Here is a 17,365-nt window from a genome sequence, read left to right as displayed (position 1 = left end):
TAATCTGTGGTTTGGGGGCCACATTTTTCCGTGCCTCTCTGAGCTCAGAACACACACACTCTCTCTCTCTCAGATCACACACACACACACTCTCAGATCACAGAAACACACTTGTGGTTTTGTGGTTGGTCTCCATTACCAGTAGAGACCATGGTGGTAAAAGCTGGTTTAGTTCTTCACAGAGAAAAACACCAGATGGGTTTACTTTCATGCTTTTAACTTTCTGACATGAGAGAGAAGGCTGGGCAGTTATGGAGTTCTTTAACATTAGAAAAACAAGCTATTTAACAGCTAGTACTCCTAGCAGTTAGGCTTTATTACATCAATAAACTGACTCCAATGGGATTATTAGCACAGTTGTTTCTGCTGTTTCTTAGGTTTTTGGTGCGTGATAAATATATTTACTGAAAAATGGACATGACATAAACGATATGAAAAATAAGCTTTTAAACAATTTTCGTTTGATGAATGTGAAAAAAAGGACTCATGCATTTGTATTAGAAATAGATTTTTAAAAATTATACAGTGAGCTCCAAAAGTTTTGGGACATTGACACGTTTTGTTGTTTTGCCTCTGTACTCCAGCACTATAGGAAATGATTATATTTGAGGCTAATTTGGTTAATTTGAGGGTATTTTCATCCATATCGGGTGAACCGTTTAGGAATTACAGCACTTTATGTACATAGTCCCACCATTTCAGGGGACCAAATGTATTGGGACAAATTCACTTGTGTGTGTATTAAAGAAGTAGAAAGTTAAGTATTTGGTCCCATATCCATAGTTCACAATGACTACATCAAGCTTGTGACTCGACACATTTGTTGGATGCATTTGCTGTTTGTTTTGGTTGTGTTTCAGATTATTTTTGTACCCAATAGAAATTAATGGTAAATAACGCATTGTGTCATTTTGGAGTCGCTTATATTGTAAATAAGAATATAATATGTTTCGAAACACTTATACATTCATGTGAATGCTACCATGATTACGGATAATCCTGAATGAATTGTGAATAATGAGTGACAAAGTTAGAGGCATAAATATCATCCTAACCTCCACTGTCATTGTAATGGTGAGAGGTTTGCATGACTTGGCGGTATGCCGTTTGTGCGTCTGTAAATTCCTCACTCATCATCATTCACAATTTACTATCCCTAACCATGGTAGCATCCACATTAATGTAGACGTGTTCAGAAACATATTCTATTTTTATTTAACATAAAAGTAATCTGAAACACAACCAAAACAAACAGCAAATGTATCCAACAAAACTGTAAAGTCACAAGTTTGATGTACGGTAGTCATTGCGTGCTATGAATATGGGACCAAATACTTAATTTTTTACTACTTGAATTTGTCCCAATACTATGTGCTATAATTTCTACCCGGTTCATCCGATATGGATGAAAAAACCTTCAAATTAAAGCTGACAGTCTGTACTTTAACCTCATAGTCATTGTATAATGCTGGAGTACAGAGCCAAAACAACTAAACAATTGTCACTGTCCCAATACTTTTGGAGCTCACTGTATTTCACACCGTACTGATTGAATTGACGCTCTCATAAAGTGACAGACTTGAAAGCAAAAGATGCATTCAGTAAAGTGACTTTACTTTTTCAAGTTAGATATAGCCATCTGAAATATATTGTCACATATAACTGTATGTATTCCAGTAAACCGTCACACAGTTTACATACGGCACACTTAGGTCAACTATACCTGGAATACATATTAATATACACTGTAGGAATTTTCTGTAATTTTAACAGCAAAACACTGTATAATGCACATTGTGTTTTACAGAATGAATGCTGTAGATTGCACTGCATTATGGGTAAAATGCTGAAAAGTTATTAACTGTAATTGGAAGCCTTTTATAAAAATTACTCTAGTTTATGCCTACTGTAGAGTCATATTTTCAGTTTCAGGCACCAACCTCATGCTGTTGGGTGAGACACATGAAGCTCAGACTATTTTAGTAAAAAAGGAGAAGAAAGAAATCACCCAGATAATAATTGTTTTAATGATTAGGCTTCGCTGTACCGCAGCCTCTGGGTGCCATAGTGAATAAACTGAGCACAGATTCGTGACCATTATGTTTGCCCCATTACTACAGAGAAACCGACTTGTTTCTAGCCCCAACAGTTCAAAAAGATATGACCCATATTACCGGCGCCACGTTCTTTCATATTTTCTTACACTGTTAAAAATGGTTGTTTTTACAGTATAATACAATAAAACTAACAGCAATGTACCCTAATAAGTATTTACAGTAAATTGTCATAACTCCCAATGCACTCTGGGTGATTTTAGGCGTAATTGGTAAATTATGTAGTAAATTCCAATGAAACCATGTTTTAACAGTACAGTCATGGTTTTGAGAATGACAAGTTTTGAGAATGACACAAATATTATTTTTCACAAAGTCTGCTGCCTCAGTTTGTATGATGGCAATTTGCATATACTCCAGAATGTTATGAAGAGTGATCAGATGAATTGCAATTAATTGCAAAGTCCCTCTTTGCCATGCAAATTAACTGAATCCCCAAAAAACATTTCCACTGCATTTCAGCCCTGCCACAAAAGGACCAGCTGACATCATGTCAGTGATTCTCTCGTTAACACAGGTGTGAGTGTTGACGAGGACAAGGCTGGAGATCACTCTGTCATGCTGATTGAGTTCGAATAACAGACTGGAAGCTTCAAAAGGAGAGTGGTGCTTGGAATCATTGTTCTTCCTCTGTCAACCATGGTTACCTGCAAGGAAACACGTGCCGTCATCATTGCTTTGCACAAAAGGGCTTCACAGGCAGGGATATTGCTGCCAGTAAGATTGCACCTAAATCAACCATTTATCGGATCATCAAGAACTTCAAGGAGAGCGGTTCAATTGTCGTGAAGAAGGCTTCAGGGCGCCCAAGAAAGTCCAGCAAGCAGGCAGGTGTGAGTGCATCTGATACTGATATTCTGCAAAAGGTACAGGGATTGGACTGCTGAAGACTGGGGTAAAGACATTTCCTCTGATGAATCCCCTTTCCGATTCTTTGGGACATCCGGAAAAAAGCTTGTCCGGAGAAGACAAGGTGAGCACTACCATCAGTCCTGTGTCATGCCAACAGTAAAGCATCATGAGACCATTCATGTGTGGGGTTGCTTCTCAGCCAAGGGAGTGGGCTCACTCACAATTTGCCTAAGAACACAGCCATGAATAAAGAATGGTACCAACACATCCTCCGAGAGCAACTTCTCCCAACCATCCAGGAACGGTTTGGTGACGAACAATGCCTTTTCCAGCATGATGGAGCACCTTGCCATAAGGCAAAAGTGATAACTAAGTGGCTCGGGGAACAAAACATCAATATTTTGGGTCCCTGGCAAGGAAACTCCCCAGACCTTAATCCCATTGAGAATTTGTGGTCAATCCTCAAGAGGCGGGTGGACAAACTCCAAGCATTGAATATGCAAAAATTGGCTGCCACCAGTCAGGATGTGGCCCAGAAGTTAATTGACAGCATGCCAGGGCAGATTGCAGAAGTCTTGAAAAAGAAGGGTCAACACTGCAAATATTGACTCTTTGCATCAACTTCATGTAATTGTCAATAAAAGCCTTTGACACTTATGAAATGCTTGTAATTATACTTCAGTATTCCATAGTAACATCTGACAAAAATATCTAAAGACACCGAAGAAGCAAACTTTGTGGAAATTAATATTTGTGTCATTCTCAAAACTTTTGGCCACGACTGTACATTACTTCAAAGAAGTCTTATTTCAAATGGTACTGTAATTCCACCCCAAAGAATACAGTACTGTACCATATTTTTGGAGAACCAAAAACCTTTTGACCACTAGTGGGTGCATGGTATTGTTGTTTCTGGCTCATTAGCATAGTTTGATGCGTGCCTTGTAAGATGCTACATATGTTGAAACCGTGATTGAGATTGCTGTACCAATTTAACTGATATGTGGTAGTAGTGCCACAACAATTAAATGTGTATAGGGGACAGATTGGAGTGGTAGCAGGGTTGGGTAAATTACTTTCTAAATGTAATTAGTTACCTGCCCAAAATTGTAATTAGTAACATCCCTTTTGGATTACCCAAACTCAGTAACTTAATCTGATTACTTTCAGTAACTTTTTGATTACTTGGAAAAAGACAAAAATGATCCATCATACGCATTTGGTTTGTCATTATAGTGCTCGGTGGTTTTGGTCAGACTCACTTAGGTGGAACAACTTTAAAAACGTGCACCTTTTTTCAATGCTGAATTGAATGTTATTGAAAAAACAGAAAGGTGTCATTGTATTTTTTCCGCAAACATCCTTTCTGAATTTAAAAGTAATCCAAAAGTATCTGTAATCTGATTTTTGCTGGTAACATAACTGATTACAGTTACAGTGTTTTTGTAACCACATTACATGTAACTGATTATCCCCAACCCCGAGTGGTACAGTAGCAAGCCGCAAACCTTTAATGGTTGAGTGTTGGCCATGTCTTTGGTCTGTTTTGCCCTGTAGTCACTGCAAGTTTAGAAGCCTTTGTAAAGCCTCTATATATACAGTATATACATTTGTGGCCAAATATATTGGCAGCCTTGCACCTTTCTTAAATAATTCCATATTTCTTCTTAAATAAGTTGAAATGGAAAAACAAATTGTTCACCAAATCATGTTATTGCATTTTCAACATTGCCAAACTAATTTTATTTTTGTAAATTTAAGTTTACAATTTTAATTTAGAAAATGATAATTATTTATTTCCAAAACACTATATCCACACATTTTTCACAGTAGTTTTTTCCCATCAGAAATGATTGCTTATTCATGTGTGTGTAAAATATTACGGTTCTCAGATTTTTTTATTAATTGATTTTAGATGGGTTTTTTTGTTGCAAAAGCTATATATCCATAGTTTAGCTGGAGTGGAATATGTGTATCCTTTATATTTGACTGTGATATGTGGTTGTCTCACCGAGCTATCTTAAGATGAATGCACTGACCGTAAGTCTCTCTGGATAAGAGCAGCTGATAAATGACAAAAATGTCAAATGTAAATGTTTTACATAAAGATCTCATATTACTGTATTTATCTATTATAATTATTTTCTTTACAATGATGTTTTCTTCTTGAACCCTGGAATGGTTCAATAAGAAATGTTGGACTGTTCTGGAGTGGCCAGCGAAGAGTCCAGATCTGAATAACATCCATAACCTATGACAAGAGCAGAAAACAGCAGTTGGTTGAGGGCATCCCTCAAACATTGAAGAATTACAGCAGTTTGCTGCTGAAGAGTGGGACAAATTGCCAGTACAAAGGTGAAGCAAGCTCATTGATGGCTACAAAAAGCATTTGTTGGCAGTTATCTTGGCCAAAGGTTGTGCAACCAAGTACAAGCTCCTGGGTGCAAATAATTTTGTCCATTCCATTTGTCTTTATTTTCTGAATAAAATTTCTGAACTTAAAATTGATTCTGCAATGTTGAAAAATCTAAAAGTTTCAATTTATTTAAAGTGCAAGGGTGCCAATATATTTGGCTGCAACTGTATATATACACTACCGGTCAAAGTTTTAGAACACCTACTCATTCTAGGGTTTTTCTTTATTTTTTTTTACTATTTCTACATTGTAGAATAATTGCCTTAATGATATATTTGTATACTCTTGGCATTCTCTCAACCAGCTTAACTTGGAATGCTTTTTCAACAGTCTTGAATGAGTTCCCACATATGCTGAGCACTTGTTGGTTACTTTTCCTTCACTCTGAGGTCCGACTCATCCCAAACCATCTCAATTTGGTTGAGGTCGGGGGATTGTGGAGACCAGGTCATCTGATGCAGCACTCCATCACTCTCCTTCTTGGTCAAATAGCACTTACACAACCTGGAGGCATGTTGGGTCATTGTCCTGTTGAAAAACAAATGATAGTCCCACTAAGCCCAAACCAGATGGGATGACATATCGCTGCAGAATGCTGTGGTAGCCATGTTGGTTAAGTGTGCCTTGAATTCTAAATAAATTACTGACAGTGTCACCAGCAAAGCACCACCACACCATAACACCTCCATGCTTCACGTTGGGGAATACACATGCGGAGATCATCCGTTCACCTACTCTGCGTCTCACAAAGACACAGCGGTTGGAACCAAAAATCTCAAATTTGGACTCCACTGGTCTAATGTCCATTGCTCATGTTTCTTGGCCCAAGCAAGTATCTTCTTATTGGTGTCCTTTAGCAGTGGTTGCTTTGCAGCAATTTTACCATGAATGCCTGATTCACGCAGTCTCCTCTGAACAGTTGATGTTGAGATGTGTCTGTTACTTGAACTCTGTGAAGCATTTATTTGGTCAGCAATTTCTGAGGCTGGTAACTCCTCTGCAGCAGAGGTAACTCTGGGTCTTCCATTCCTGTGGCGGTCCTCATGAGAACCAGTTTCATCATAGCGCTTGATGTTTTTTGCGACTGCAATTGAAGAAACTTTAAAAGTTCTTGAAATTTTCCGGATTTACTGACCTTCATGTTTTAAAGTCATTGCCCTTTGCTTATTTGAGCTGTTCTTGCCATAATATGGACTTGGTCTTTTACCAAATAGGGTTATCTTCTGTGTAACCCCCCTACCTTGTCACAACACAACTGATTGGCTCAAACACATTAAGAAGGAAAGTAATTCCACAAATTCACTTTTAACAAGGCACACCTGTTAACTGAAATGCATTCCAGGTGACTACCTCATGGAGCTGGTTGACAGAAAGGCAAATGTGTGCAAAGCTGTCATCAAGGCAAAGGGTGTCTATTTGAAGAATCTCAAATATAAAACTTTTTTGATTACTACATGATTCCATGTGATTTATTTCATAGTTTTGATGTCTTCACTATTATTCTACAATGTAGAAAATAGTAAAATAAAGAAAAACCCTTGAATGTGTAGTTGTGTCCAAACTTTTGACTGGTACATATATACACATACAGTTGAAGTCGGAAGTTTACATACACCTTAGCCAAATACATTTAAACTCAGTTTTTCACAATTCCTGACATTTAATCCTAGTAAAAATTCCCTGTTTTAGGTCAGTTAGGATCACCACTTTATTTTAAGAATGTGAAATGTCAGAATAATAGTAGAGAATTATTTATTTCAGCTTTTATTTCATTCATCACATTCCCAGGGGGTCAGAAGTTTACATACACTCAATTAGTATTTGGTAGCAATTCCTTTAAATTGTTTAACTTGGGTTAAACGTTTCGGGTAGCCTTCCACAAGCTTCCCACAATAAGTTGGGTGAATTTTGGCCCACTCATCCTGACAGAGCTGGTGTAACTGAGTCAGGTTTGTAGGCCTCCTTGCTCGCACATGCTTTTTCAGTTCTGCCCTTTTCTATAGGATTGAGGTCAGGGCTTCATGATTGCCACTCCAATACCTTGACTTTGTTGTCCTTGCCACAACTTTGGAAGTATGCTTGGGGTTATTGTCCATTTGGAAGACCCATTTACGACCAAGCTTTAACTTCCTGACTAATGTCTTGAGATGTTTCTTCAATATATCCACATAATTTTCCTACCTCATGATGACATCTATTTTGTGAAGTGCACAGGTCCCTCCTGCAGCAAAGCACCCCCGCAACATGATGCTGCCACCCCCGTGCTTCACGGTTGGGATGGTGTTCTTCAGCTTGCAAGCCCCCCCTTTTTCTTCCAAACATAACAATGGTCATTATGTCAAACAGTTCTATTTTTGTTTCATCAGACCAGAGGATATTTCTCCAAAAAGAACAATCTTTGTCCCCATGTGCAGTTGCAAACCGTAGTCTGGCTTTTTTTGGCGATTTTGGAGCAGTGGCTTCTTCCTTGCTGAGCGGCCTTTCAGGTTATGTCGATATAGGACTCGTTTTACTGTGGATATAGATACTTTTGTACCTGTTTCATCCAGCATCTTCACAAGGTCCTTTGCTGTTGTTCTGGGATTGATTTGCACTTTTCGCACCAAAGTATGTTCATCTCTAGGAGAGAGAACGCGTCTCCTTCCTGAGCGGTATGACGGCTGCGAGGTCCCATGGTGTTTATACTTGCATACTATTGTTTGTACAGATGAACGTGGTACCCTTCAGGTGTTTGGAAATTGCTCCCAAGGATGAACCAGACTTGTGGAGGTCTCCAACTTTTTTTCTGAGGTCTTGGCTGATTATTTTTGATTTTCCCATGATGTCAAGCAAAGAGGCACTGAGTTTGAAGGTAGGCCTTGAAATACATCCACAGGTACACCTCCAATTGACTCAAATGATGTCAATTAACCTATCAGAAGCTTCTAAAGCCATGACATAATTTTCTGGAATTTTCCAAGCTTTTTAAAGGCACAGTCAACTTAGTGTATGTAAACTTCTGACCCACTGATACAGTGAATTATAAGGGAAATAATCTGTCTGTAAACAATTGTTGGAAAAATGACTTGTGTCGGGCACAAAGTAGATGTCCCAACCGATTTGCCAAAATTATAAAAATTATGTTAACAAGACATTTGTGGAGTGGTTGAAAAACAAGTTTTAATGACTACAACCTAAGTGTATGTTAACTTCCGTCTTCAACTGTGTGTATATATATATATATATATATATATATATATGTATATATATATATTTGATATGCCGTAATATGAAAACACATTACCTAGCAGCAAATCCCAAGCAATTACAGTAAAATACTGTACCTTGCTGTCACGTTCCTGACCTGTTTTCTCTTGTTTTGTATGTCTTTATTGGTCAGGGCGTGAGTGTTGGGTGGGCAGTCTATGTTTTGTATTTCTATGTTGGGTTTTGTGTTCGGCCTGGTATGATTCTCAATTAGAGACAGGTGTGTATCGTTTGTCTCTGATTGAGAGTCATACTAAGGCAGCCAGGGTTTCACTGGTGTTTTGTGGGTGTTTGTTTCCTGTGTTAGCGTTTGGGCCACACAGGACTGTTGCAGGTTAGTCACGTTTGTTGTTTTGTTAATTTGTTAGTGTTTGTTGGTTTGTCATTAAAATCATGAATACCTCCTACTCCGCATCTTGGTCCGATCCATGCTCCTCCTCGTCTGAGGAGGAGAACGACATTGACAGCCGTTACAGAAACACCCACCAAACCAGGACCAAGCGGATTGAAGAAGGACGGCAAGAACCAAAGCAATGGAGAGAAGAGGAATGGACTTGGGAGGAGATCCTAGACGGTAAAGGACCCTGGGCACAGCCAGTGGAGTGTCGCCGCCCCAAAGCGGAGCTGGAGGCAGCGAAAGCGGAGAGGCGGCATTATGAGGCGCTTGCAAGGCAGAGTGGCTGGAAACCCGAGAGGCTCACCCAAAAATTTCTTGGGGGGGGGCTAAAGGGGAGTGTGGCGAAGCCGGGTTGGATACCTGAGCCAACTCCCCGGGCTTACCGTGGAGTGAGAGGGCGTCGTACTGGTCAGACACCGTGTTATGCGGTAAAGCGCACGGTGTCCCCAGTACGCGTGCTTAGCCCAGTGCGGGCTATTCCACCTTGCCGCACTGGGAGGGCTAGGTTGGGCATCGAGCCGGATGTCATGAAGCCGGCCCAACGTATCTGGCCTCCAGTACGTCTCCTCGGGCCGGCGTACATGGCACCAGCCTTACAGGTGGTGTCCCCGGTTCGCCTGCATAGCCCAGTGCGGGCTATTCCACCTCGCCGCACTGGCAGGGCTACGGGGACCATTCAACCTGGTAAGGTTGGAGAGGCTCGGTGCTCAAGAGCGCGTGTCCTCCTTCACGGTCCGGCATATCCGGCGCCACCTTCCCGCCCCAGCCCAGTACCACCAGTGCCTACACCACGCACCAGGCTTCCAGTGCATCTCCAGAGCCCTGTTCCTCCTCCCCGCACTCGCCCTGAGGTGCGTGCCCTCAGCCCGGTACCTCCAGTTCCGGCACCACGCATCAGGCCTATTGTGCGTCTCAGCCGGCCAGAGTCTGCTGTCTGCCCAGCGGTGCCTGAACTGCCCGTCTGCCCAGCGGTGCCTGAACTGCCCGGCTGCCCAACGCCGTCTGAGCCATCCGTCTGCCCAGCGCCGTCTGAGCCATCCGTCTGCCCAACGCCGTCTGAGCCATCCGTCTGCCCAACGCCGTCTGAGCCATCCGTCTGCCCAACGCCGTCTGAGCCATCCGTCTGCCCAACGCCGTCTGAGCCATCTGTCTGCCCAACGCCGTCTGAGCCATCTGTCTGCCCAACGCCGTCTGAGCCATCTGTCTGCCCAACGCCGTCTGAGCCATCTGTCTGCCCAACGCCGTCTGAGCCATCCGTCTGCCCAACGCCGTCTGAGCCATCCGTCTGCCCAGCGCCGTCTGAGCCATCCGTCTGCCAAGCGCCATCTGATCCATCCGTCTGCCACGAGCCATTAGAGCCGCCCGTCTGTCCCGAGCCGTTAGAGCCGTCCGTCAGTCAGGAGCCGCTAGAGCCGTCCGTCAGTCAGGAGCCGCCAGAGACGCCAGCCAGTCAGGAGCCGCCAGAGACGCCAGCCAGTCAGGAGCTGCCAGAGACGCCAGCCAGTCAGGAGCTGCCAGAGACGCCAGCCAGTCAGGAGCTGCCAGAGACGCCAGACAGTCATGAGCTGCCCTACAGTCATGAGCTGCCCTACAGTCATGAGCTGCCCTACAGTCATGAGCTGCCCTACAGTCATAAGCTGCCCTACAGTCATAAGCTGCCCTACAGTCATGAGCTGCCACCCAGTCATGAGCTGCCACCCAGTCATGAGCTGCCACCCAGTCCGGAGCTGCCACTCAGTCCGGAGCTGCCACTCAGTCCGGAGCTGCCACTCAGTCCGGAGCTGCTGCCCCTTATCCTGGAGCTGCTGCCCCTTATCCCGGAGCTGCTGCCCCTTATCCCGGAGCTGCTGCCCCTTATCCCGGAGCTGCTGCCCCTTATCCCGGAGCTGCTGCCCCTTATCCCGGTGCTGGCCCTTATCCCGATGCTGCCCCTTCATTTAGGTGGGTTGAGTTGGAGGGTGGTCATTGGGAGGGGGATACGGAAGCGGGGAGTGACTATGGTGGGGTGGGGACCTCGCCCAGAGCCTGAGCCACCACCGTGGTCAGATGCCCACCCAGACCCTCCCCTAGACTTTGTGCTGGTACGCCCGGAGTTCGCACCTTAAGGGGGGGGGTTATGTCACGTTCCTGACCTGTTTTCTCTTGTTTTGTATGTCTTTATTGGTCAGGGCGTGAGTGTTGGGTGGGCAGTCTATGTTTTGTATTTCTATGTTGGGTTTTGTGTTCGGCCTGGTATGATTCTCAATTAGAGACAGGTGTGTATCGTTTGTCTCTGATTGAGAGTCATACTAAGGCAGCCAGGGTTTCACTGGTGTTTTGTGGGTGTTTGTTTCCTGTGTTAGCGTTTGGGCCACACAGGACTGTTGCAGGTTAGTCACGTTTGTTGTTTTGTTAATTTGTTAGTGTTTGTTGGTTTGTCATTAAAATCATGAATACCTCCTACTCCGCATCTTGGTCCGATCCATGCTCCTCCTCGTCTGAGGAGGAGAACGACATTGACAGCCGTTACACTTGCCTCCCTTCAATTAATTTAATTAATTCATTACAATTACCGTAAAAATATTACAGTAACATGCTGTACTGTACATTTACAGCATTATACTGGCAGCAGAGTTGCCAGCAAATTACTGTAATTATATAATACAGCTGTGTTGCTGTAATTATTACAGTAGGCCTATTTACAGTATAATGCTATATTGTATAATACAACACTGTTTTTCTTACTGTTAAACATGTGACAGCATCCCCGCTGTAAAGCAAAACTACAGCATTTAGCTGGCAACTCTGCTGCCAGTTTCATGCTATAAATTTACAGGGACAGTTATATCTCCCTACCTGTATATAGTCCAGTATATGTTGGTGTCTCTGTTTGGCAGTGGCAACCTCTGTGTCCATTATGGCCTCTCGCAATGCCTGCTGGGTAATAAGTGCATCCAGGTCCAAGACAGATGACATGCGGCAGTACAGACTGATGCACTTCTCCTTGTACGCACTGAAATGGACTGGAGAGACAAGACATATATAGACCAATGAACTTCTTATTCGCACAGAAGTGGACTGGAGAGATAAATATATATATGAATATAAAATATAACATCAAACTTCTCCCTGTATTCACAGAAATGGGCTTGAGAGAGAAATATATTTTTGAATATAAAATATAGACTCCAACTTCTCCTTGTATTCACAGAATTGAGCTGGAGCGAGACAAATATATATCAGAACTTACAATATATTGACTAAATCACTTCTTATAGGCACAGACTTGGACTGGAGAGAGACATATACAGTGTTAATACTGTATACCGAGACATACATTGAGTGTACAAAACAATAGGAACACCTTCCTAATATTGAGTTGCACCCCCTTTACCCTCAATTCATCGGGGCGTGGACTACAAGCATTTGTTAGTTATGTCAAGTTGGCTTTATGTCCTTTGGGTGGTGGACCATTCTTGATACACACAGGAAACTGTTGAGCATGAAAAACCCAGCAGCGTTGTAGTTTTTTAATCCTTTGTCTTGCCCATTCACACTCTGAATGGCACACATACGCAATCCGTGCCTCAATTGTCTCAAGGCTTCAAAATCCTTCTTTAACCTGTCTCCTCACCTTCATCTACACTGATTGATATGGATTTAACAGGTGACAGCTGATCATAGCTTTCACCTGGATTCACCTGGTCAGTCCATGTCATGGAAAGAGCAGGTGTTCTTAATGAACTTCTTCATATTCGCACAGAAGTGGATTAAAGAGACAAATATATATCAGAAAATACAATATATAGACTAATTAACTTCTTATACGCACGGAAGTGGACTGGCGAGATTGTTATAATTGTGTTATTAAATCGTTGTTATGCATTTTATTCTGCATTTGTAAACAGAGCACCCTTGTAAAATACATCGGTCTCAATGGGACTTGCCTGAAAAAATAAAGGTTTGATCAAATAAATAACTATATCAGAATACATGTTAACAGCATATAACAGGTGTATAACAAGATTGATGAACGTGTCTTTGTATTCACGGCACTACTAATCTCTGGGGCTAGTCACTCTGAGAAGGGGTCAAAGGTCAGATCAGCATGGCGCTGCTCTGGAGCCCTCAGAGAGACTGATTTAATGTGTGGCCCTAGGGACCAGAGGAAAAGAGAGGAATCTTCAATCACTGAACTAACACAGAGAGAGAAACAGAGCGAGAGAGAGAACGCAAGAGAGAGAGAGAAGAACAGAGGCTAACAGAGAGAAGGAGAGGGAGGGAGAGAGGAACAGAAAGCGAGAAAGAGAGAGAAGGGCCAACAGAGAAAGAGAAAAAATTATCTCTCACTCATTCAAGGGAGCGTGAGGGAGAAAGAGAGAGAGATGTACATAGGGATAGAGGAGGGAAAGATGGGAGAAAATAGATGTTCCAACAAGATGAGGGGCTTAACAGAAGGCAGTGGTCAGTGTAGACGTACCCAGCTCAAACATTTGTAGAGGGAGGTTGAGAAAGCCGGAGTGGGGAGTGTAGGGGTTGCTCTGTCCGGGAGCGGTACACACATCGTCAGCTGCCGGCAGCAGCAGCAGAAAGGAAACATTATGACCCAGCTCCAACACCTCGTGAGTGTAGATACGGAAGTGCTTGGCCTGCAACCAGACATGAACACAGTAAGAATATGAACAGGGGCAAAGATGGGACACATACAGCCGGGCGCGCACACACACACACACCCACATGTGCACACAGGCAAGCACACAGGCAGGGACACACATTCACTAAGGCACAAACGACATGGCATGACTCATCGAACCCACATTCCAACTCTTCCCTCTAAGTGTGATAGACATTCTGTCTGTCCAGTTCTTTTTAGAAAATAAACAACATAATGTTGTGTTCTTCAGGAATGTCAGTATCAGAGTGCTGAGGCTAGCTATGTGGTGGTGCCTCCGTCCGAAAAATGACACCCTATTGACACCCACTACTTGTAAACAGGGCCCATAGGGCTCTATATAGGAAATAGGGTGTCATTTTTCTGACGTAGACACCACCACATAGCTAGCCTCAGCACTCTGATACTGACATTCCTGAAGAACACAACATTGTTTATTTTTCGCTACACCCGCAATAACATCTGCTAAACACATGTATGTGACCAATACATTTGATTTGATGACACTCAGGGAGATGGATGGCTTTCAGAGCACAGGTGATTTGTGTTGTAAAACAACTCTGAGTAAAGAGAGGAGTGTTCAGAGGTAGAGAGAAGATAAAAGATGAAACAGAAACTATAAACTTAATAGAGAGGCTAACATCAGGACCATCAACCATCCAATATGGCTCCTGTCAGAGAGGGACCTGATGAGAGATGGGTTTTATGTGCCTGGCACAGAGCTACTGTAGAGACAGATTGGTGTGTGTGTGTATACAGTGGGGAGAACAAGTATTTGATACACTGCCGATTTTGCAGGTTTTCCTACTTATAAAGCATGTAGAGGTCTGTAATTTTTATCATAGGTACACTTCAACTGTGAGAGACTGAATCTAAAACAAAAATTCAGAAAATCACATTGTATGATTTTTAAGTAATTAATTTGCATTTTATTGCATGACATAAGTATTTGATCACCTACCAACCAGTAAGAATTCCGGCTCTCACAGACCTGTTCGTTTTTCTTTAAGAAGCCCTCCTGTTCTCCACTCATTACCTGTATTAACTGTACCTGTTTGAACTCGTTACCTGTATAAAAAGACACCTGTCCACACACTCAATCAAACAGACTCCAACCTCTCCACAATGGCCAAGACCAGAGAGCTGTGTAAGGACATCAGGGATAAAAATGTAGACCTGCACAAGGCTGGGATGGGCTACAGGACAATAGGCAAGCAGCTTGGTGAGAAGGCAACAACTGTTGGCGCAATTATTAGAAAATGGAAGAAGTTCAAGATGACGGTCAATCACCCTTGGTCTGGGGCTCCATGCAAGATCTCACCTCGTGGGACATCAATGATCATGAGGAAGGTGAGGGATCAGCCCAGAACTACACGGCAGGACCTGGTCAATGACCTGAAGAGAGCTGGGACCACAGTCTCAAAGAAAACCATTAGTAACACACTACGCCGTCATGGATTAAAATCCTGCAGCGCACGCAATGTCCCCCTGATCAAGCCAGCGCATGTCCAGGCCCGTCTGAAGTTTGCCAATGACCATCTGGATGATCCAGAGGAGGAATGGGAGAAGGTCACGTGGTCTGATGAGACAAAAATAGAGCTTTTTGGTCTAAACTCCACTCGCCGTGTTTGGAGGAAGAAGAAGGATGAGTACAACCCCAAGAACATCATCCCAACCGTGAAGCATGGCGGTGGAAATATCATTCTTTGGGGATGCTTTTCTGCAAAGGGGACAGGACGACTGCACCGTATTGAGGGGAGGATGGATGGGGCCATGTATCGCGAGATCTTGGCCAACAACCTCCTTCCCTCAGTAAGAGCATTGAAGATGGGTCGTGGCTGGGTCTTCCAGCATGACAACGACCCGAAACACACAGCCAGGGCAACTAAGGAGTGGCTCCGTAAGAAGCATCTCAAGGTCCTGGAGTGGCCTAGCCAGTCTCCAGACCTGAACCCAATAGAAAATCTTTGGAGGGAGCTGAAAGTCCGTATTGCCCAGCGACAGCCCCGAAACCTGAAGGACCTGGAGAAGGTCTGTATGGAGGAGTGGGCCAAAATCCCTGCTGCAGTGTGTGCAAACCTGGTCAAGAACTACAGGAAACGTATGATCTCTGTAATTGCAAACAAAGGTTTCTGTACCAAATATTAAGTTCTGCTTTTCTGATGTATCAAATACTTATGTCATGCAATAAAATGCAAATTAATTACTTAAAAATCATACAAAGTGATTTTCTGGATTTTTGTTTTAGATTACGTCTCTCACAGTTGAAGTGTACCTATGGTAAAAATTACAGACCTCGACATGCTTTGTAAGTAGGAAAACCTGCAAAATCGGCAGTGTATCAAATACTTGTTCTCCCCACTGTATATACGTGCATTCCTGTGAGTGTGTGTGTGTGTGTGTGTACCTGGTGCAGAGGTAGGTTGATGAGTTTGAGCAGGGCCTTGAGGGAAGTCTGTAGCTCGTAGTAGAGGAGCGGTGTGTTACTGTCTGTCGTTTGATCTGCTCCCTCTCTCTCTCCCGCCGTTCTCTCCTCTCCATCCTCTAGGGTTGACAGTCTCTGCAGCCAGTCCCACTCCTCCCTGAGAGAGAAAGAAGAGGAACACCTAATGTAAGCAGGAATAAGATCATAGGTTCCAAGTTGTTGTGATGGCTCTGTGTCGGAGCATAGCACTGAGCAGCGGAATAGTAACAGAGTAATGGGCTGTGACTGAAGGCTGATGCTGCCGAAAACATTACGATGCACCAGTAGAGTATCACTATGTCCATCGGTCTGTTTATGTGTGTGTTTGTGGATCGTTGTTTTTCTCCAGGGAATTTCTCTGTATGTGGGCTCTCCCTCGGACCCCCACTGTGCTCTGTGGTGCAGTCTGTGGAAAGACCTAGTAAATCCCATCTTCCACTGCCCCTGGACGCGTGTGTGTGTATACTTCCTTGCCAGCAACAGTGAGTGTATGTCTGCCTGTCTATATTCCTCTTTACCTGAAACTTATAGTGTGTGTGTGTGTGTGTGTGTGTGTGTGTGTGTGTGTGTGTGTATGTGTGAAGTCCTCTTCCAAAGTGCGAGTGTGTGTGTGTAACTGGCCCAGTGGGTGTATATACTGTATAATACTCCCTGTGTCAAGCTAACCACTGAGGTCACCTCTACCACCTCAGACCAATGTCAACAAACAACTCATTTACACAACTAACACAAACACACGCACCAACGCACAGAGAACACACACACACACCTACACACACCCACACACACCCATACACATCTGTTTCACCTGTAGAGAGAAACTCAACACCTCTCACTTCTATTCCCTTAGAACTTTCTCTCCTCCCCTCATCCCTCTCTTTCTCTCCTCCCCTCATCCCTCTCTCTCCTCTCACCCGTCTCTTTCTCTCCCCTCGTCCCTCTCCATATCTCCTCTCCCCTCGTCCCTCTCTTTCTCTCATCATCTCTCTCTTTCTCTCCTCAACTGACCATGGGCACAACACTCTCCAGTTTCTCTACATCCATCAACAGCCAAAGCTCCCAAGTATTTCCATGATCTGTAGATGAAAATACATGAGGCTTTGGCACAGTGTCTGTAGCATAATATTATACTGTCAGATCCAAATACACACTGCTGCCCGTCTAGTGTCTGCCTCTCTGTCTCACACACTAACACGAGGGAGGGATAGTGAGAGAGACAGTGAAA

The 17,365-nt window shown here is 43.4% G+C and overlaps 1 protein-coding gene across 1 annotated transcript in view; it reads right to left on the bottom strand.

Moving 5' to 3' along the window:
* ankfn1a (ankyrin repeat and fibronectin type III domain containing 1a) overlaps positions 1 to 17,365 on the bottom strand; it is a 217,353-nt gene that overhangs the window by 17,194 nt on the left and 182,794 nt on the right. The window contains exons 20-22 of the mRNA XM_071393819.1: positions 16,084 to 16,258; positions 13,485 to 13,653; positions 11,861 to 12,027 (exon numbers count right to left, since the gene is read on the bottom strand). Of these exons, the coding sequence (XP_071249920.1) occupies positions 11,861 to 12,027; positions 13,485 to 13,653; positions 16,084 to 16,258 (511 nt within the window). The remainder of the gene's footprint in view (positions 1 to 11,860; positions 12,028 to 13,484; positions 13,654 to 16,083; positions 16,259 to 17,365) is intronic.

Source organism: Salvelinus alpinus, chromosome 3 (genome assembly GCF_045679555.1).
Source record: "Salvelinus alpinus chromosome 3, SLU_Salpinus.1, whole genome shotgun sequence".
In the NCBI taxonomy this organism is placed as follows: domain Eukaryota; kingdom Metazoa; phylum Chordata; class Actinopteri; order Salmoniformes; family Salmonidae; genus Salvelinus; species Salvelinus alpinus.
The sequence above is the reverse complement of the archived record's forward strand: the minus strand, read 5'-3'. Positions and strand labels throughout refer to the sequence as shown.